Source organism: Rattus norvegicus, chromosome 3 (assembly GCF_021556685.1).
Source record: "Rattus norvegicus strain SHRSP/BbbUtx chromosome 3, alternate assembly SHRSP_T2T, whole genome shotgun sequence".
Lineage (NCBI taxonomy): Eukaryota > Metazoa > Chordata > Mammalia > Rodentia > Muridae > Rattus > Rattus norvegicus.
This window is the reverse complement of record NC_141536.1, coordinates 54,829,288-54,852,033: the sequence shown is the minus strand read 5'-3', so window position 1 is coordinate 54,852,033 and position 22,746 is coordinate 54,829,288. Positions and strand designations below refer to the sequence as shown.

Sequence of the window (22,746 nt, the reverse complement as noted above, 5' to 3'; positions counted from 1 at the left end):
GGTAATCATGTCATTTCCTTATGCCGGCACAGTTGCTCTATAGCATAATCTTTTCAGTGTTCTATTCAATTTGGTTGTTTAAAGAGAGCAATAACCTTGCCGTATTTTTCCTGGACTACTAGACTGTTCTTTTATGAACAAGATGGCCAATCGCTGGTGTGTGTACGTGGGCGTGCAGAAAGCTACGCTCTATCTATAAATTTTAACAAATACTGTAATTTGTTTGGGGAATTCGACGTCAATACTCAACAGCGGCACCAGAAACTGGAAATTTCTAGAAACCATACCTTCAAGATGAACACTATAGTTTTTTTTGAAATGTGAATTCAGTAGTCAATATTTTCTATTTAGATTTTCCACTTCTGTGAAAACAAAGAACAGCTCTACTATACACATGGGCTACCCCACCGGTAGGATTTCTCAATTCCTTTGATAGATTGTTTTTAAGGAAAGTTTTATTTTCTTAGGGTTTTTTTTTTTTTCTTTTCTAAATTCCGTGACGACTCCTGTTCTGCAGACCTGTAAGTGCACACTGTTGTTGGTTTTTTTGTTTTTTGTTTTTTTTGGTTTTTTTTTTTTTTTTTTTTCCTTTTTCCTTCTGAGGGGCAAGAGGCAACTCTCAACTTTTCAGTTCCATTTTGAGACTCCGGAGCCGGGCGAGAGCAGAGGCGTCTCGGGCAGGCTGGGTGTGGGGCGCGCTTCGGAGCAGGCGCGCCGCGGCGAGGGGGAGGCAGGTGGCAGCGGGGGCGCGCCTCCCTCCGGCCGGCCCCGCGCACGCGACTCGTCTCCCCGCGCCTCCCTGCGCGCTCGCGCCCTCCCCGCCCTCGCCCCGCCCGGGCAGGGCCCTCCCCCTCCCCCCTGCCGGCCCCGCGGCCGCCGCCGCCGCCGCCGCCGCTACCGGAGGCGCAGGAGCCTCGCGATAGTGTTTGCATTGGCGGCGCGTGACGCCGCCGCCGCCGCCGCCCGTAACTGATGCAGAGGTTACCCCGCCGCCTCAGCCGCCACCCACCGCCCGCCGCCGCCCGGGCGACGCCGGGGCCCGACGCACTGCAGAGGTGCCGGCAGGTTCCGCCCGCGGAAGTGGCCTCGGTCGGCGCGGTCCGCGCTCCGCCCGCGCTCCGGCCCCGGCCCCGCGGCCCCGGCCACTTGCCTCCCCTCAGCGCTGCCCTCCCCGCCTGCCCTCCGCCCGGCGCGCTCCCTCGGCGGCGCGGCGCTCCCCTCCCAGCCCTCGCGCCCGCGCTCGCCCTCAGCGCGGCCCCCGCCATGACGGAGGCGGGTGCCGGTGCCGCCGCCGTCGCAGGGGGGGAGTCGGGCTCCCAGAAAGTAGCTTGATGAGTGTCCAAAGTAGCAGTGGAAGTTTGGAGGGGCCGCCATCTTGGTCCCGGCTCTCCACGTCTCCAACCCCAGGCTCGGCGGCAGCGGCCAGGTCCCTGCTGAATCACACGCCGCCATCCGGGAGGCCCAGGGAAGGTAAGCGCCACCGCGCCCTCCCGCGGGCTCCCTCGGCCCGCGCGGACCCCGGGCTGGGGTGGGGGATGGCGGTTCGCGGGCGGGAGGCCTGCCCTTGCTCCCTGAGCCTCCCGGCCTTGGGGCTCGGGTGGGATTGCCCTCGCGGTGCAGCCTTGGCGCGCGAGCCCCCTCCCCTAGTCCGCACTCCTCCCATAGAGGCGGTCCCCGCGCCGCAAGCCCGACCGCCGGGACCGGTAGGATGCCCCTCGCCCGCCGCCAGCGTGCTCCGGGCTGCCTCGGGTCCGATTCGGATCCCCAGCGCGGCCCCTAGAGCGATCCCAACGGCAGACCGACTCGTGGGCAAGGCAGCTCGTGCCACCCCTCCAGATGGTTGCAACTTTCCTTCCTTCGCCATCGACTCCTGCGTGTTTGTACGTTATGCTCGTGGGTGCAAGTAGGCTCGTGTTCCTCTCTGCCAGGGGTGGTGGGGTTTTATGGAAATTCTTGCTTGAAGGTTCCTGCAAAACACGCACCGAGATCGGTTACAATTGTTTTCTAAGTTTTCTGGCTCCTTGCATGCAAGTGTTCTGCCACCAGATGTAGCAGTCACACAGCCAGTAAGGCACCTAGTGCTTTTGACTAAAAAATGAACTTGCTGCATTTAACTTTAAGTATACTCCATAAAATGGAATGTGGGAGAATACTCGTTTACCAGGAAAGAATAAATTTGCATCGGATCTTTTCTAACTCGCTTTTGTCTGGAAAATGCGTAGCTTAATTCGTTAGCAATCGGTAAATGGGTTGTTCGCTCCCGGTTGTCTCGCACAAGGAGATTATCAGCACCTTTAAAAAGAGGAGAAGAAAACGTTTGGAAGTCCAGCAGTCTAGTAAATCTCGTAAAGAAATTTAGACCTTATATTTATGAGTCATTAGGATTATTGTAATTTGAAAATATGTCTATACTTATTATCCATAACCTTGATAATTGCTAATCAAATATTTCTTGCCCGGATCCAGTGGTTGAGACATAGCATTCTTTGTCATTTTGTTCCCGTGAGCATGTGTGAAAGTGACAATAGGCTCAAAGATTGACGTGAATATGCTCTAGAAAATTCATGGGAAGATTTGATTTATGGCATCCATTAAACATGCCGAATACATTGACAGACATTTTCCCCTTTCATCTCACCCTGACACTGATTTTTCATTAATGGAAGATAAGAGCTTATTTATTGAGTGACTTAAATTAATCCGAGTTTTCCTTCTGTGCTTGAAAATTTATGTTTGTGTACATGTATAAACTTGAAAATTTGTAAGGAAATTGTTTAAAGTGCGTTTTGTAAATAGGGCAGTTGGTGCTTGTAGCTGTTTCCACTTTGTAGTTTCATTAAGATGCCTAATGATAGTGTGAGTTTCGAAACACTATCTTGGTTTCTAGAGTCCTATACCTTTGAAAAAAATAATTCCTCATTGATTTCTCAAGTGTTTATTGAGCCATTACTATGAGCCAGGACCCGTATGTGATAATCTGCTGAGTGCATGTTGTTGGTTTAACAGTTGACTTCTGTTATCAGTCCTGAGAATTTGGCAGCCACCAAATTCAGATGGAGTTTCTAAGGAAGGTCAGCCCGTAGCTAATTTTACCATCCTAGGTGTGCTGTTCTGCACCCTCCCTGATGAGGAAAAATTCTGAGTGGTTTGAATAATTTAATTCAAACTTCCAAATAACCAGAAATCCTGCTCCCCTCCCTCAGCAGTTTTTTTTTTTTTTTAAATTGGGTTTTGTTTTTTGTTGTTAGCCTAAAATAGTGAGTCCTAGTTAGTACTTGAAACCATGGGATATGCTCTTGTGAAAGTTACACTTGACACCAAATTTTCCTTCCTTTTCTGCTTTCCTGTAGAACCTTAAAGTGGGCCAGCGTGCTGTACTACAAGGCTACACCCCAGCCCTCATAATTACAAGGTCATTTCTTTTTTACTAACCATGCAAATTAAAACTCTTAACCAACTCCCAACCCCCATTCATTTTGAGGCTTGGCACCATGTTCTTAAATTTTACCATTGTCTACAGGAATTATCTATTGGAAGTCCCCAAGGATCAAGATGAAGATGTTTATCATTGAGTGGAGTCCCAGCTTTTGTTACAGGAGTTTAGTATCTTTTGCAGCTATATGTGTTAATATGCTGCATAAACTTAAGTTTAGGAACTTTCTGACTTCAAGGGAGGACTAGTGAGGACTAAGAAATGCTGATGGAAATTGATTGGCAGCATTGAGTGACTGTGTCAAGAAGAGTCTAAGCTTTGTTTCTTGAAAACCTGAACCAAATTAACTTGCAATCACAGAAAAATGTTTAGTTCCAAAGATGTTTAGGTACATGTATGTTTATGAACTCTTTTGTCAGTTAGTTATCTTTAAAATTTAAATTTCATGTATATGAGTGTTTTGTCTGCATTTATGCATATAGCCCATATGCATGCCTCGTGCCCAGGAGCTCAGAAGAGGGTTTTGGATCCCCTGGAACAGGTCTTAGAGAGGGTTGTAAGTTGCGGTGTGAGTGCTCTGTAAGAGCAGCAAGGATGTGCACAGCCACGTCTTGAGCCCTCCGTGAACTTCTTTTAAGTGAATTAAACATTGAAAGAGGTTAAAGATACGCCATACATGTCTGTAAAAGTTATCTTGAAGATTAAAGGTGTGAGATAACCTTCAGTATTTTTAAGAGGCATGTAGATAGATTGTTTTCTTTGCTCTGAGTCCAGATTTTTTCTTGTTTTGTTTATTAATTTGGAGGATTGCTCATACGTGCTCAGCAGGGTTTCTGCTGGATCTTTTGAACCTGTAATCTCCAACCCATTTTGTCGCCTATAATACTGTTATTAAGAGGTGGAGAGTTAGGCAGTTTAAGATTTCAGTTGGGCCTTAATCCCAGCCTTAATCCCAGCACTCTGGCGGTGAGGCTGAGCTGTTAGTCTACATAGTGAGTTCCAGGACAGCCAGGGCTACACAGAGAGATCCTGTCTCAAAGGACTACAACAAAAGAAAAGTGGGTGGAGGGGCAATTTCAAGGAAAGATCTGTTAAAATCTAGTAACCTAGATGGCTAAATAAACAGACTTCAGTTTTATACTTTGTTTTTTGCATGTTAACATATGGTTACTTTTTGAATTCATTATTGCTAAAAATCAAATGATTGTTCAAAATATTCTTTTCTCCTCAGTCTTGCTAGTTATAACTACTTTTTTGTGAATAATGAAAGTATTAGTGATGGACAGTATCACAGAGCAGCTAAGTTGCTGGTTTCAGACAAATTTCTGTGTTTGAAGACTGTGGTCCTTAGAAAAATAAGTGTTATTCTTCTAGGGAGATGTTAATAAGATGTGGGCTTGCAATTCCTTGAAATCACTAGCTAGAGGAGGACAGGGTGTGTATCTTTTAGGGTCTAACTTAAGAATCAGTATACATTAGAGCAAGAGAAAAGAAAACCTAGCCTAGAGGTCTGGAAATCTGAGAGATGCTATGCTTTTATAAACTTTTTGGTCTTAGCATTCCTTTATTTAACATTACTAAGGATCTCCAAAAGATCATTTTTATGTGAGTTATTTATTAATGCTTGCCGTATTAAAACTGAGAATTTCAAAAGTTTTAATTAATTTTAAATATAATAAGCTAGTTACATGTTAAGTGAAATTTTGTAAAAAAAATTACATTCTAAAATTGAAAAATTGAAAAAAAATAGCATAGTTAGTGGTATTTTATAGTTTTACATATGATTTCTTTTTGGCTTACTGGAAGAACAGCTGGAATTTGCTCCTGCTTTGTATCTGTTGTGATACGTTGTGATTGAGATGTATGAAGTACTTAGCCTTTTCAGAATGACTGTTCCCTGATAAGACACCAAAAACTACAAGTGGCAGAATTTTTTAAAAGGTTACTGGCAATGTGGACTACTTTATACTCTAAAACTACTCCCTAGAAAGTCACTGGGCCATATATTCAGCCTAGTGAAAGCTGAAGAATGGAAGACACATGGGAGACATATATTTCAGAAACATTAATGGAAAGTAGATTCATTCTCCTAGTCTAGAAAGAGCAGAGCTAGTTCAGCAAGGTGAAAAAAGCTAGTGCAAATTTTGAACAAGAACGGAAGAACTATGTAGCTGCTAAACCGCCGAGCTTGTCCAACAGTGGGAAGAAGCATTTAACTCTGAAGAATGCAGTGCAGACTACAGAGACATTTTCGTGGGGGAATTTAGACTCTTAGATTGGGTGCTCTTGGATTTAACATGATATGGTTCCATCTACTTTAAAAATATAAACATTCTGGCATCTTTTCTTTAAGAATCCCTAATTATAGTTAAACTGTACTCATATACTCTGAATGTTTCAGATGGTCTCAAGTCAGTAATATGATACTACTGTTGGTTTTATTATTATTCTGCATTTTGTTGTGATTTTCCTCTGAGGATTTTCTGGAGTCAACAGGATCAGTCTTGTTGAAATGTTGCTAAGTTCCCTGTAAAGTATAATAAGCTTGAAGACATTTAGGGAACTGAGTACTGCTAATGGGACAACTTAGTAGAGTAGAATACAGTGAGCACTGGATTTTAGAATACTTTGGGGGGCCAGTTTTCAATTTTGAAAGAGAAATTATCAATATAGTCTAGTCTTTTGTTTGTAATAGCTTATATGGTTTTAGAAGTAATATGCTTAAGCTGTTTAATGTCAAAGATATAGTCAGAAATGAGGAAACATGGGGGAAAATGTTTAAATTGATCTCTCTTGAATTAAACAATGCATATTAAATAATGACTTGGATATAAAATAAAATCAAGAATTTTAATTTTGTATTCTGAGGGTTGTACTTGTAATACTACTTACAACGGTTCATTTTTTTAATTTTGTATGGAACATAATCTTCTGTATTTGGGGTTTTTAGGTGTTGGAAGTTAGACTTAAATTCTCTTTAACATTTTTAAAAGATTTATTTATATGTGTCATTGTCTTTGTGAATGCTTGCTCATTGGAGAGGTGGTGGGCAGACGTGCACATCTGTGCGTGCAGAAGCCAGTTTGTCAGAGTTAGAGTTACTGTCTTTCACCTAGCTTGTTATATGGGTCCTGGGAAAGTCTGGTCCCAATTGCATAGCAAGCGCTGTTAACCTATGAGCCACCTCTTCAGCCCCTCTCCTAACTTTGGTGAGGTGAATTTAGTAAATGTATCTCACCACCAGCTTGAGACTTCACTTAAAGTCCATTTTTAAAATACATGATTTATTTAATAAATACTTTAGATTTATAATATGAAAACATTTAGAGTAGTGGTATATTTCTATGTTTGTTCATTTGTGGCTTTTGGTTTGTTTTGAGACAGTCCATACTGACCCAAAGCAGCTGTGTAGATAGGGATGAGCTGCTTTTTTTTTGGTTCTTTTTTTCGGAGCTGGGGACCGAACCCAGGGCCTTGCGCTTCCTTGGTAAGCGCTCTACAGGGATGAGCTTTGAATGGGGTTACCTGCTTGTGCCTTCCCAGGCTGAAATGGTAGTGTTGAGAGGGAGAAGTAGTGTGGTATATAAGAGGTGACCGATGGTAGTCTCTTCTGTGCTGTTAATTTTACCTGTGTGACCTGGACAAGGTGCTTATCTCTGCTTCAGTTTCATAAAATGAGTGAGGACCATAGAGTTGCAAGGTACTATGCAAGCAATCTAGTACATACCTTTCATTTTTCAGTTGAGGGAATACAGATAATTTGCCTGGGCTTTCACTGTAAGAAAGTTGAGTCCAAAATTCAGATTTCTTACTTTTAGGTTTGTGGTTTTTCTTTTACACTTTGCAAACAGTATTTTAAATATAAAATATATCTGGGATTGTTCATAGTTGAGGGTAATTAGAGGCATTGGTATGTCTCTTCCAGCTAAAAAAATTCTAGTGAAGAACAAATGTAGTATACACATGCCGTCTCCCACTGGGCTACATAGTGGGTCCCTATCAACTAAAAACAAGATTCTTGAAAGGCTAAGGTAGTGGGATGAGAGTTCATGGCCTAGCCAAGCAGTGAGCCTTAGCTCGTGCACTTAGTATTGTTAACAAGTCCTTGCTATTTAAGTTGATGAGCACTGCGAGGAGTGTGTTAGATAGTCTTGTTTTTAAAAATGATTTATATATCAAAACACTTTGGAATATGCAAAAAGTTATGTAAGTAAACATAGGAAGACAATGAGTTGGTTGCTCCTCGGAAAGTATTTCTGGAGTGTATCTCAGCCTGTACCCTTGGTTTGGCTCTAGGCTAGAGGTGACACATGAATAATAATAAAATAATTAGATTTTGAGTCTGCCTATACTAGTTCACTTACTCTCATGCTACAGAGTTCTGTTCAGTTATTCTCATTTGCAGGTAAGAACACTGAAGCAGAAAGGTAAAGGCATGTGCCCAGTCTGACCTGGTAATCCATGACAGGCTGGGACAGAAGTGAGACTCTGGGTATAATCACTAATGTAGTGCCTAAAAGGTGGTTTTGAGTAATTTCATGGGTTCCTTTCCCTCCCCCATTTTTAAATACAAAGCCATCTTTTTTAAGGTTTATTCAGTTTACAAGTAAACTTTGGTTAACTTTTTGGTATGACTGTTATACGGGCATGAAGATAGAATCAGCCTCCCTCTCCCTGGTTTAGAAAGCTGGGTCAGCTGTGCTAATGGTACATGCTGCTTTTTAAAGAAGATACATTTAGAACACTCATGGAAAATGTTAGAGAGATATTAATAGAAAAATATCTTCATGTTTGATAATCTAATTTGAAGTTCAATTTATCTTAATTTTTGGCCTGATCGCCTTCTCTGGCTGTAGCAGATGAACTTGAACAAAGCATTTTCCTTGTAAAGGGGAGAGGAGGAGCAACCCCTTGTGAAGTCTGTGTTGTCCGGTGGCTGAGGCTCTGGACTAAGCTGTAGTGCTTTGTGGCACTGTGGGATTGCTACTGGCCTTAATTGAACCAACCTTGCCTTTCCAGCCTAGTGTTGAAATTATTACTACTTATATGCACATTGCTGAATAATTTTACTAGGTATTTTGTGCCTATATTCATGAAGCAGATTTGCAACTTTCCTTTTGTATACATTTCTTTGTCAGATTTTGTGTTACAGTAGCATTTCCTCCCTAAAAATGAATTGACAAATGATTTTGTGTTTACCATTATTTCTAGGAGGCTAAGAACAGTGTTACATTTTCCTTTACTTTTGATAGTTTATTGGTCAAGCTCTCTAGGTCTGGACATTTTCTGGAGACGTTTACAAAAATGGTGTCAGTTTCTGTTAATGTGTTTAGAGTTCTTTGAAGTTTTCATTTTTGTACCAGTTTTGACACACAGAAGCATATTTTTAGGGATTTATTCTCCCCTCTTTTTTTTTTTTTAAAGGAAAATTCAAGTTTTAGTTGTTCCTATGTTTTTGTCTTTAATATGGTGCTGCCTTGTCCTGAAGTGGTATGTAATTGCTGCCTGTGTCTTTTAGCAGCAATCAGTCCTCAGCAGTTAACTTTCAGCTCTGCTCATTCTTTCTCTTTGCATTTTGCTTGACTTTTGTTTTAGTTTTAGTTTCATTCTGCTCCCCCTCCCCCAAGATTGTTTTTCAAACTTATTAGCAAGTAGTTTTCAAACTGGAGCCTAGTTCTGAGAAATAAAGATACATCAGAGTCAGTCCTGTCCTTGAGGAACTTGGGTGTATCTAATGAGGAAGACTAGCTTGCAAAGGTGGGCTGGGTAATCTGTGAGTTACCAACGTTGACTTCTGTTGTAAACATGAATTAACATGGAACGATGGTATGTGTTACAGCAAGCTGTTACATTCATCGGTTATTTGGTTGCTCCAAATAAACTTAAGCAAAAAGGATGAGTAGGCTGTAGGGCTGGCTAGTGCTTAGGGTCCATAGGCTGAAGGGCTGGCTAGTGCTTAGGGTCCATAGGCTGAAGGGCTGGCTAGTGCTTAGGGTCCATAGGCTGAAGGGCTGGCTAGTGCTTAGGGTCCATAGGCTGAAGGGCTGGCTAGTGCTTAGGATCCATAGGCTGTAGTCCTGACTAGTGCTTCGGTTCCAGTTAGAACAGCTGGAGATTGAGGAGGCACAGCCCCTGTCCAGTGAGGCAAGTTCACTTCTTTAAAACAGTGGGGAGGAAGGTAATTGAACTTCTGTTGCAGAGGTCTGAACAAAATGCCCTCTAGAGAAGAGAAATTTAACTGCTGCTAAATGTTGTCTTGTTTCAGATGGTAGATCTTAATCACTATTGAAATTGGGTTTAATTGATTTTTCTATCAAAATCCTATTATCAGTTTTTCTTAACTTCTGTATCTCAGACATTAGAATAAATGGTATTGATGTCACCCCTTTCTACATCAGATAGAAGCAGTTACTTTCTCACATTTTCCCTTTACCTACTTTTATATTTCCCACCTTTATTGAATTCAGCTCCAATTCTTCTTGGTGACATTTTAAAGTGTTTAAGCCCCTAAAAATTATCAGTTTCTAAGGTTCAAATATTCTTGTTGTAATTCAGTTCATTTTGTTTTTAAAGTTGTGTAGTGTGTTACCTTTCAGCTAAAGCATTATGTACAGAGATGCTCACAAAGTAATGTTCAGTGAATCATTATAGACTCTGACCTGTGACTGCTACTCACAGAAGACATAAACGCTCACCTTCCTCTAGGTACAGCTTTCTCTGTGTTGTTCTCTGCGTTTTTCTGATATGGTTAAGTTCCTTTTTGTATCAACTTTATACAAATAAACTCACATACAGTTCACCTCTAGTTGGTTCCCACTGGTATTTGTAATGTAAATTACTGATACTAGTTCACATTCATTTCTCAAGTATTTCTATAAAAATTATGGTTTTCTATATTCTATATAGTATATAATTATGTTTATTATATAAATATATAAAAGTTATAAGATAAAAATATATTGTTTACATGGAATTTAATATATGCTAATGATTAAGAATAATTGATTGTTATTAATAATGTTCCTTTTGTGTGATACTGGTAGACAAATGCACTTGCTAAGCAAATTGTTTTTAAAGACAAGTGTTTCTCTCAGTAGCCCTGGCTGTCTTAGGACTGGCTCTGTAGACCAAACAAACTCACAAAGATCATTTGCCTTTGCTTCCTTTTGGCACCACTGCTTAGTTCTCACAGTGTTCTTTTTTTTTTTTTTTTTTTTTTTTTTTTTTTTTTGTTCTCTTTTTTGGAGCTGGGGACTGAACCCAGGGCCTTGTGCTTCCTAGGCAAGCGCTCTACCACTGAGCTAAATCACCAACCCCAAGAGTATGCTAATTTCTAAGTGATTGGGGATTCCCCAAAGTGCCTCTGTAATTGATTTCTAATTTAATTCCACTGTACTTGTAGGACATTTTTTGTATACTTTAAGTAATTTTCAATGGTTGATGTTTGTTTATAGAATATATGGTTTGTTGAGAGTGTTTGTCCTGATTGTTTTGTCAACTTGACACCAGAGTTTCCTTCTTTCTGGTCTGCCAACTTGTGAGGAGTTCCAGCCACAAACTCTTACCACTGTGAACTCCACCATGCCTTGTCTGTCATGATGAACTATCCTCAAACTGTTAGCCAAAGTAAATCATTGCCCCAGCCCCCTCTCTCTCACACACAGACAGTCTCACTATGGAGCATTTAGGGACCATGCTTTGATTTATGTCTGCCATTTTGCTTTTTCCTTCTGGTTTGGCATTAAATGAATGTGTTATTAATTTAAAAATATTCTTTAGTGATCTTACTAGGGTTTATATTGTATATTGTAGTGTATCAGAATCTTTAAATATATCCATTTTCCCCAAACTTGTTACATGTATTAACCTTAATGTGTATGGCTGCAAAAGTTCATTAAGTGCTGGCTACAGTAATTCATACAGTTTAAAGTGCTTCTTAAAGTAATTGAGATAAAAAGAATACACATATATTTACTACTATTAAACTAAGTTTATTAACATTTTTACTTATGTTCATTTCTTTTGAATATATTTATTTTGTTTCATTTCTATACTTAATTGAAGTTTGAACCTATGTTACTTTTGTTTGTTCTCATGTTTCTGCCACATAAGAGGCATGTGGTCAGGTTGTCTTGAACTCAGGGTGTAGCTAAGAAAAATTTGAGCTGAGCTACCTCTGTATCTCCTAAGTGATGGAGTTACAAGCATGTGCCAATGTGCTTGACACATGTGTGTGTGCACGAGTGTGTGCGCTACATTTGCTCTGTAATACAGATGACGAGTTATACTTCTGTAGTGGTCCATGTAATTAACCTCTTCTGACACTCCTGCTCTTTCATGGAAGTTTGTCACCCTCAGTGTTGTATCCAGCTCATTCCTCTGCCAGCTCCCCCTGACTGCCACACTTTCTTGGAAACTTTAAATTCTACTTATTTTGTAGTTAAACTTCAGAATTCTAGTTTTTAAATAATTTTTCTTCGTTGCTGTTTTTTTTATGTGAAGAAACAATGTTATAAAACCTTCCTTTAATCTTTAGAGCATGGTTTCTTCTCTTTGAATATCGTGGCTCTTTGTTTAATCCAATACTTGAGCCATCTCACCATTGAATAGGGCTGACACTTTTCTCTTCCTTTGAATGCCTCACAGTGATTTTATTGGAAATTAACCTCCACAAGTTTTGAAAATTCAGGCTCGGAACTGTTGATGCTGATCTGTTCATCTGCTGCAGGGCTTGGCTGCAGTGGTCTCAGAAACAGAGAGCCGGCTACTGTGCTGGCCCTTCTCTGCTTGAGCGTATCTTGATCTCTTCATTTGGTTTTTAGCTAGGTTACTTTGGTTGTTCAGCTGTCAGATTCTACTAATTACTCTATTTTCATCAACATCTTAGGGCTTAAATTGCTCCACAGTCTGACCCAATTAAAAGTCAGGCCTTTTGGCAGAAGCCACGCACTGCCAGGCTTTTATATTATAGCTGGGCTTACCCCAAGAGGACTCTTTACTACCTCTCTTTGCAGAGGCTTACTGCAGTTCTCTTGTTAAACTGTCAGCTGCTACTGTCATTGAATGGCCAGTTTACCTCTTCTCTTTAAAGTCCTCTAAAGATTGTTTTTCATAATTCCCTTAGGAATGAACTTCCCCAGTTGGTTTGAAACAAAGGCTGCCCACACACGGTACTTGAGTATCTTCTGGTTTTGTGCATCACCACCTCAGGCCTGTGCCTACCTTTAGCTGAGCCAGGAGTGGAAGCAGCTGAAGTAGCACCACTCATTTAGGAGAAGGGCACTGATGGGTATGGTAGCCTGTTCTCACCCCACTTCTCATAGACAAAACAAACCTCTGCCCTGTCAGAGAGTTGAACCCAGGGTTGTTGCTCTGTGCTCTGCTGCACCTGAAGTAGAATTTCTGCCTTCCTAGTGGGCAATGGTGAGAGATGCTAACAGCCTTCTCCTCCTACAGGGGAACTGTACCACTAGACAGCAGCTGGAGACCTTCCTACAGTAGGACTTCACTGAGTGAGCCAAGAGGACCGGAATAGAGGTGGCTTATAGGAAATGCGTCACAGATACCTTTTCATGTTACCTTATCAAACAGAATTTTGTCACAGTTGTATGACATTTTAGGGGACAGTTGATTTACTGAGTTTCTGAAGTCCCATCCCTGTGTTTTCAGCTATGTTGTTGGTTGATTTTTGTGTGCTGTGATGTAGTAGGTTTTAATTCCATAAGGCTCCCCTGCTGTACCAGCTTCACTTGTCCCCTGCTGTTTTTCATCGTGCTACCAGTTTTATATATGAAATGTCTGTGGACTGTCATTTGTTCTCGTGTGAGTACCATATGTCTTAATGCAGTGTCATAATAAACTTGATGGTTACCAAAACAGCCTTGCCTGCTTTTTGGTAAGGCAGAATTCTAAAGCTACTGCCGACTTTTGTTCTGATTATTCAGTTGACTATAAATCTAGATATGCAGCAGAGGGGTGTTTGTGACTTTTACAAATTATTAAACTTTTTAAAAAGTGACATGATGAAGCAGAAAAGAGAAACAGATTAAGATACACCAGAAGGGGCTGGGGATTTAGCTCAGTGGTAGAGCGCTTGCCTAGCAAGCGCAAGGCCCTGGGTTCGGTCCCCAGCTCCGGAAAAAAAAAAAAAAAGATACACCAGAAGTCAGAAAAAGCTAGCCCCTTCTTTCCGCCTTGCCCATGTTTAGTTTTGAAACAGGGCCTTCTTTTATAGTTGAGGCTGGTCTCAAACTGACTCAGGAAGATTTGATTATATGAACTAGAAATGCAGATAAACCACAGAAGATAAGTCCCACCCCCAATCAATACATGGAAATGGGGACCTTGGGCCTATAAACTGAGTCATGCCTACATTCTGAATGGATGTGGAAGCATGTTTTCCTCTATAATCATTACTTTTTGTACTGTTGTAATATTTGTCATGATACTCTTGTAATTGGGATACTAGACAGGAACAGCTTATGAAAGAGGAAACGAGTTGGTGCATAGTTTCAGAAGATTATAGTCTGTCATGGTGGTTGTGCGTGTGCTGGTAAGAGTGTGACAGCAGCTGTTCCCACCAGGTTGACTTAAAGACTCTATAGCTTTCAGCTGGAGTCTGAGCACATAAACATAAGGGGGATATTTCCGATTCACCCTTTAACATCTCTTAGAGCAACTCGACAGAGATATAGCCTAGTTACCATTGATTTCATATTTATGAGCCTCTAAACAGAGACCCTTGTGGTAATTTGTAAGTGTGCAATAGAAAATTTGTATGGACTTCTGCTTTTCTTTAGGATTGTTATTGGTTAATTTTAGCTCCTGAAAATTCTACAAAAAAGTAAAAACAAACCAAAACACCATCAACCTATTTGAGATTACACATTAAATTTATAGACCATCTAAAAAAATAATGAGTATTCCAAATCATATATGCAGTATCCCATTTCTGTTAATAATTTATAATTTCTCCATAATGATCACATAATTATTGTTAGACTTTCAGGTGTTTTATGCCTTTCAATGTGATTACAAATTATGTCTTCTTAGACATTATTTTTGTTTTATTGTTGATAATGTAGAAACAGTTAATATTTTATGTTGACTTGGTAACTAGTAACCTTGCTTATAATTCTTTTACTTCCAAGCTCATTTGCATTTCTGTCAGCGTATAGGGGCAATGAGGGCGATTGTTTCATCCTTTGCAGTTGGTAGTTTTTGTTCTAGATTTACTGCGTTGACCAATTAAGTGTTATAATGGACCTGTTATATTGTATTTTGCAGTCTTTTAGTATTTTTCAATTTGGTGTTTTGGCATTTGATCTGTCACCTTTAGTTGAAGGAAATTCCTTGGTGTTCCTAATTAATGGCTCTTGTTTAAATAATGAATAAGTGTTTTCATTAAAAGCTCTCAACAATGCCAAGCAACCAGAGCTTCCAGGGACTAAGCCACTACCTAAAGACTATACATGGACTGACCCTGGACTCTGACCCCATAGGTAGCAATGAATATCCTAGTAAGAGCACCAGTGGAAGGGGAAGCCCTGGGTCCTGCTAAGACTGAACCCCCAGTGAACTAGTCTATGGGGGGAGGGCGGCAATGGGGGGAGGGTTGGGAGGGGAACACCCATAAGGAAGGGGAGGGGGGAGGGGGATGTTTGCCCGGAAACCGGGAAAGGGAATAACACTCGAAATGTATATAAGAAATACTCAAGTTAATTTAAAAAAAAAAAAAAAAAAAAAGCTCTGTATCTATTTAGATAAGTAAAAATTTCCAAGTCTTTTAAATGAGGTCATGAGAGAGAGAGAGAGAGAGAGAGAGAGAGAGAGAGAGAGCGAGCGAGCGAGAGCGAGAGCGAGAGCGTGTGTTGGGTACTGTGACATACCTGAAAGAACAACATTCTAAAGAAGATTTATTTGGGCTCATGGAGCTCAGGTGTGATGTGTTGAGAGACTCAAGAGATATGCACTTTCCTTTTTTTCTTGTCTCTGTCTCATCCAGGCTCCAGCCTCTAGGATGATGCCATCAATATTGAGGTGGGTCTTCCTGAGTTAGTCCTCTTGGTGCTAAGTACCAGGCACTGAGTACTTTTAGGATAGGGATGTTTTCCTTAACTCAAAACACTTCTCAACCTGCTCACATGATTAACTCCTACAATGTGGGATTGCTACTGGCCTTAATTGAACCAACCTTGCCTTTCCAGCCTAGTGTTGAAATTATTACTACTTATATGCACATTGCTGAATAATTTTACTAGGTATTTTGTGCCTATATTCATGAAGCAGATTTGCAACTTTCCTTTTGTATACATTTCTTTGTCAGATTTTGTGTTACAGTAGCATTTCCTCCCTAAAAATGAATTGACAAATGATTTTGTGTTTACCATTATTTCTAGGAGGCTAAGAACAGTGTTACATTTTCCTTTACTTTTGATAGTTTATTGGTCAAGCTCTCTAGGTCTGGACATTTTCTGGAGACGTTTACAAAAATGGTGTCAGTTTCTGTTAATGTGTTTAGAGTTCTTTGAAGTTTTCATTTTTGTACCAGTTTTGACACACAGAAGCATATTTTTAGGGATTTATTCTCCCCTCTTTTTTTTTTTTAAAGGAAAATTCAAGTTTTAGTTGTTCCTATGTTTTTGTCTTTAATATGGTGCTGCCTTGTCCTGAAGTGGTATGTAATTGCTGCCTGTGTCTTTTAGCAGCAATCAGTCCTCAGCAGTTAACTTTCAGCTCTGCTCATTCTTTCTCTTTGCATTTTGCTTGACTTTTGTTTTAGTTTTAGTTTCATTCTGCTCCCCCTCCCCCAAGATTGTTTTTCTTCCATTTTTAAGAGTCTAGTTCTTGATGACCCCACAAGATGACCCATGAAGCCTAGCCACTTGAGCTTGATCCTTGACACCTAGGAAAGAACCAGTTTCTGCAAATTGTCCTGTAACTTCCACATGTGTGGTGTGGCACACATTCTTCTCCAAATAAAGAAATGTAAAAAGTTTTAGAAACAGTACTGTTCTTCACGTGGGTTTTGGCTGGGGACATGGGGCAGAACCAGTAAATACACATCAGAGTCCTCGTCCTTCCCAGTTTGTGTGTTGATTCCTGTCCTTCCTGATGTGAAGGGCAGCTTTATGCAGTAGTTCACGTTCACATGGACATACAAGCATTGGTGATGCTTCAGAAGCCTTCCTAACAGCAGCAGTCTTTGCTCTGTTCAGGTGATGAACTTGGTCATAGCTTTGACCTGCAGCACATGCTGTGTGCAGTCCATGGTTGGACCAGTGTTCCTTCTCTTCTTGGTCATCTTAGAAGCCAGGACCTAAATGAACTAGTTCTGGGTTTTGTCCTCCTCTTTCTTTGAAGCTCTTGGGTTTAATTTGTTGGTTTTTTTTTTAAAGCTGTGATAAACATTCAGCTCTGGGATTTCTGAATCCTTCCTCTCGTGTAATTAGGGTTTATGTAGTTCTTGAAGTGTTCTCGCGAGGGTTAATGCCTCCCTCAAAACACAGTTAACCTTTTAAGTTCTGTAGTTCAGCGCTGTTCTTTCTTAGATTTTGATGTTGTGCTCTCTGTGTGTGTGTATGTGTGTGTGTGTGCGTGTGTGTGTGTGTGTTGTGTGTGTTGTGTGTGTGTGTTTGTTGTGCTGAGTGGATAGGTTTTTGTTTTTTGTTTGTACGGATATTGCATTTTATTCAGTTCAAAGCATTTTGTAATTTCCGTTTATATATTTGGGAGTCGGGGGTTGGGACAGGAATTTTCTGTGTAGCATTGGCCATCCTGGAACTTGCTCTGTAGACCAGACTGGCCTTGAACTCATAGAGATCTTCCTCTGCTCCCCAAGTGCTGGAAAAATATTTCTCTTAATTTTCTTTTTCTCTTTATTTCCCTCAATCCATGCTGTCCCTTTCCACTTTTTGTGTCAGCTTTTGTTGTTGACTAAATGACTTACCAACGAATGATATGGGGCCATCCACTGAAGTGTGGTCCTTCTCCAGAAGCTGTTGAGTGTCCATAGCTACTCAGTTAGGGGCGGGGCTTCTGAGCCCCTCTCTCTTCCATGGTAGACATTGACTGGCTTGATCTTGTTCTGTTCTTGTGCAGGCAACCACAGCTGCTGTGAGTTGATGGGTGCAGTTGTCCTGTTATGTTCAGAAGCTTTGCTTGGGCATTCCCAACCTCAGGATTTTAGAGTATTACTCCTCCCTCCCTCATCAAGAGCACAATTTTGTTTCGATTTTGCTTTTTCGGATGTGTGTGTGGGGTATTGTCTCATTTGTAACTGAGCACTGCATTGACACTCTGCACTTTGCACTTTGACCAGTTGTGAGTCTCTTGCATTCCTCACTCTCCATTCCAGTGCACAAAGCAGCGTCTCTGATAAGTCTGAGAGCTGTACTGATCTGTGAGTGTAGAGATAGAGTCTAGAAGTCAACTTGTTATAGTGTCCATTTAGAGATTCACTCCTGGGGCCTGTGAGATCTCCAGGTGTGGCTCTTAGCCAGATTTACAGGACCAGGGATGTGTTTTCTCCTCCGGAGTGAGCTTTAAATCTATTCAGAGAGCTGTATTTTGGGATCTCCAGGATGCCCCTGAACAGTAGCTTGAGAGATGCTATCCTGTACTTGACCTTAGGCAAACCCTGGCTTTCTGGAAGGAATGTTATCTCCTATATAGACACCAGTTAAACTACTTTATAAAAATGGATACATGCATACACGTACCCCTACCTACCTACATTATTTATAAAATTGCTCTTCACTGCCTGTATCGGGAAGCGACTTTCATGGATCCTTAGTGAGAATTGGTCCAGTTTATGTAAAATCACTAAGGTGAGGCACTACCACTGCATTCTATTTTAATACACAAATTGGTTTTCAATTTTTGAATATTTTTTTTATTTCCCTTTTCCCTTTTATCTTTTGTTTAGATTGCCTTTAGTGATGTCAAACTGGTCAGCTTACCTGGAGTTGTACGTTTAATTTGAAGTAGTGATACTTTTAAGATTTTTGTGAACCATTTTTGGGGCAACCAAGTTATGCCAATAAAATTGATTTGTAAATAGCTCTTTCTTCATTGATTAGTTATAATGAAGCTGATTATAATGAATATAATGAAGACATGTAATGAATCATATCACCTTCTTACATATGGAGAGATTTCATTATTGTCTAAAGTCCTGACTTTTATAAGCATTTTATTTCTTTGAAAATGAATGTGATACATGACAGTCCTCATTTCCAGTCTTAACCATTTTCATCATTTAAGAAAATGAGAAAGTAATATAAGCTTTTCATAAAAGTTCTTTCTTGACATGTATGTTTGCTGGTTTTGAGATTGAGAATGAGAATGAATGAATTTAAGATACTTTAAATTTGTGTAGATCTATATAAGGTTTTAGCATTAGTGGTTAGTGTAAAGCCTATATTCAATAGGGAAAGCCTAAAGGTTTAATTACTGATGAAGTTTCTACAGGCAGCATTCTTAGTTATTAGGACTTGGTGGTAAATGTACATGGAATTCCAGCATTGTTGAGACAGTGGCAGGAAGATTGCTGCAAGTTCAAGGCCTACTTGGCCTACATAGCAAGTTCCAGGCCAGCCAGCTCCATAGCAGGACTCTGTCTCAAACAACAAGAGAAACCTTCTGTTATCTTCACCTTCACTCTAATCAGAGGAGAAATCAGCTGGGCCTAGTGGCAGAGGACTATAATCCTAGGTATTCAGTGAAGTCAAGGCCAGCCTGAGCAACTTTGAAAGACCCTGACTTAAACAGTAAAAGAGCCAGAGGCATAGTCTGGTGTGGGGCTCTTGCCCATTATTTGGGACCCTGGGTACAACCTCAGCCTATTAGAAGAAAAAAAAAAAGGAAACACATACTGGAGAATTTGAGGGAATAACCCCTTAGACACTGTGTATGGGAATCTAAATAGTTCAGCTATTGTGGAGAACTGGAGTTTCCTTAACTAGAACTGCCATACGCTCCTCCTATAGCACTTGATCACACACTTGAAGGAGTAACGGTCAGCATGTGAAAGATACCTACACACCCAGGTTATCAGTGAGTGATTGGATTCAGAACAGACAGGATGCATAGGATTGCCTAAATGTCAGCCAATGGGTAGATAAAGGTATACTGTATTCAAAGTAGACTTTAATTCTACTGTAGTGAATGCATTATATGAAGAAAAATGAGCAGAACTCAAATACCACTTTTTCTTTTATACATAAACCCCAGATTAGAACACCTACAAACACAGGTAAATAAGACACATGAACATGGAGGGCTTTGGGGAGTAGACTGGGATAGTAATAGGGTATAGAATGGTATATGAGCAAAATATATAATATACATGTATGGAAAGTTCACAGTGCAACATTTTTGGTATGCTTATACTTGTGTCTACCTTTTGGTGATTAAAGTTAAAAAAAGGCACATAAAAACTATAATTGACTTTATTTTTCAAAAATATACTGTATTGAATCAGTGTTTTTGATAGTTTATTTCTGGTCATCTTATCCCTAACTTTGGAATTAGATGTGTTGTCAGACCTTTGTGGGTGGAGAGGGTGAGAATCATAGCCATAGCCATAGTCTTGTACATGCTGAACCACTGAACTGTGCTTTGGAACCTGAAAACAGCTTTTTGTAATTTGTTTTCTTTTTTTTTTTTTTCTTTTGAGACAAGGTCTCCATTAACTCAGGCATGGTGGCCAACTTAATAAGTATCCAGGATGACCTTGAACTTCTGACCCTCCCACGTATGTACGACTCTGCCATTTATGTGGTGTTGGCGATAAAAGCCAGGGCCTCATGCACATTAGGCGAGCACTCGACCAACTGAGCACTTCCCCAACCCAAACCTTTTTTTTTGGAAAGAATCAGTACAACTGCTCTTTGTGTAGCAGTGTAGGCACAGGGGCAGATTGATGATAAATGGGTTGGCCATGTATAAAAATGAAGTACCGTCTGTGGACATGGAAATTTGATTTTTATGCATGAAACAAACTGGTTGTTCCTTTTCTAAGGATGTTAGTGGTTAGCAGGTGTTTGTCAAGAACCAAAAGTCTTACTCTCTTATTGGTGTAGCAATGCAAGTATGTTAATTGTATTAAAACATTTAATTGTGAGAAATACTTGACATGCAGTTTACTGTCTTAATCATTTCTGAGTTTAGTACTGACAAGTGTATGAGGTTTTATTGTTGAACAGCTATCTCTAGATTGTTTTTATCTTGTAAAGCCTGTGTTAAACCCATGACTGCATTCTCCCCTATCCCTAGCTCCTGGCACCACACTGGACTTTCTGTTTCTGAGTCTGACTACTCCTGTTTGAGTGAAATCATACACTATACACTAATATCCTTTTTATTATGGCTTACTTAGTGTAATGTCTTCAAAGGCTTACCGTATTTCTGCAACTGTCAGAATTTCTTCTTTGTTAGGCTTAGTGAAGTCCTACAGTGTGTTTATTCATTGTTCTACCAATGACATTTACAATGCTTCTACCTCTTACAGTAATGCTATTGTGAGGTGTACTTTAACAGAATCTTTGTATGCTTTAACTAGCATTTATTTCCTCAATCCACACCCCAACCGATCCCAGTCTGTTCTTTCTTGTGAGGTAAACTTGTTTGATTCCACGTGTACATGGTATGTCTTCCTTTGCCTGGTTTGTGGTTCTTAGCAAATGCCTTATGTGGGTTTGCTCATGCTTGCTTGTTGGGATGGATGTTTCTAAAAGGCTAAATAGTATTCCATTGTATATACATGCCAACTTTTTTTTTTTTTTTCCGGAGCTGGGGACTGAACCCAGGGCCTTGCGCTTGCTAGGCAAGCGCTCTACCACTGAGCTAAATCCCCAACCCCACATGCCAACTTTTAAAAATGTATTATCTGTTGAGTGACACAGGTTGATTCTGTGTCTTGGCTGTTATGGACAACGTTGCAGTAAATATGGGAACACAAATGGGTCTGACATTGGTTTTTCCAGTCCTCTGCATGTATGCATGTAGAATTGCTGGACCAGAATATCTTCATGCACTTTTAGCCATGTATGGCTAAGCCAAGGAAACATCTAAGATTGTGGCCTGTTTTTTAAATTATCAGCCAACTATTTTTTTAAACTTAAATTATTAGCGTGCGCTCCTGTGAGTGTAGCTGGGGAACCAATTTGTAGAATTGGTTTTTCCATCTGCTTTTATATGGATTCTGATTATTGTTGTTGGGCTTGTGAAGCGTGTACCTTTACTCACTCCCACGGTACCGTCTTGCTGGCCCAAGCCAACCGTATTTTATTAGTTTTATATTGTTGCTGTTGTTTGTTTTAGGCAGCCAGCATTTTAAACAGACACGTTTGTCTTTTCCTTTGTCAATGAGCTGACAAAGTACACTTGTTAAGAACATGAAGCAGGGTTGATTGGCTGTGAATGCCAATAGAGATGTTCAGCATCTCAAAACCTTACTATTTTTAGTTACTATTATTGTCAGTGCTGAGGATTCAGCCATCCGGGCCTTATGCATGCTGGCAAGTGCTTTATCACTAACTATCCCAGTTTCCATGGTTTTGAGACTGTCTCATTTTTAAGTCCAAGCTGACTGGGAACCTAGGATCCACCTGCTTTCCATCCCCATTCTGGGTGTTATAGGAGTGTGCTAGCAGTGAATTACACTGTAAGATAAATAACAACTTGGAATGAGGAGCTTTTCTAGGGTTACAAAAATATATTCAGGATTAATTTTTTCCCGTGTCAGAGAATTATCCAGTCATACCTTGCCTGTGTAGCATAATCAACTAGTGGTAAGTGATAAGTTTTATGATGTACCCAGACAAAATAATTTCAAGTTCTTTTTTTATTATTCATGTAGCAAGTTGAAGCAATGTTTTGTCCTTCTGGCTTATGTATAGTAGCATAAGTCAGTTAAATGGTCCCCAGGGTAGGAGGGTTCTGTATGTTGATGGCAGAGAAGCAGCAGTTTTCCATCTTCTTACTCTTGAGTTGTGCATGCTGTGCTGCATCCATGCCTTTCCTCCTCCTCATCTCATGCTCTGAGGACACGTGAGTCATTGCCTCAGTACAGAGCCCTGAGCGTCCGTCCTTACTGCTGTATTGATAAGCAAGGAAGCCCGGACAGTGAACCTCCCTTTTGTCCTTTCTTATTTATACCTCTAAAGAGAACCAAATTCAGTATCTCCAAAAAATTCCGTCTGAGGATAGGATTAGGCTAAAAAGTGCTGGCCTTACAAACTTGAGGTCTTCAGTTTGGATACCTGGTGCAGCACTATGTCGTGTAATCTGGGACCGGGGAGCTGGAGACA

At 40.5% G+C, this 22,746-nt stretch overlaps 1 protein-coding gene across 7 annotated transcripts in view; it reads left to right on the top strand.

The window, feature by feature from the left end:
• The window catches only part of Tlk1 (tousled-like kinase 1), a 107,934-nt gene continuing 85,188 nt past the window's right edge, over positions 1-22,746 (top strand). For 2 of the 7 annotated variants that reach the window (XR_015682856.1, XM_087651704.1), the window contains exon 1: positions 872-1,470. Coding sequence is in view for 2 of the 7 variants with exons in the window: in NM_001395018.1 (NP_001381947.1) it covers positions 1,332-1,470 (139 nt within the window). In the remaining 5 variants the exon portion in view is untranslated. 7 annotated transcript variants of the gene reach the window in all.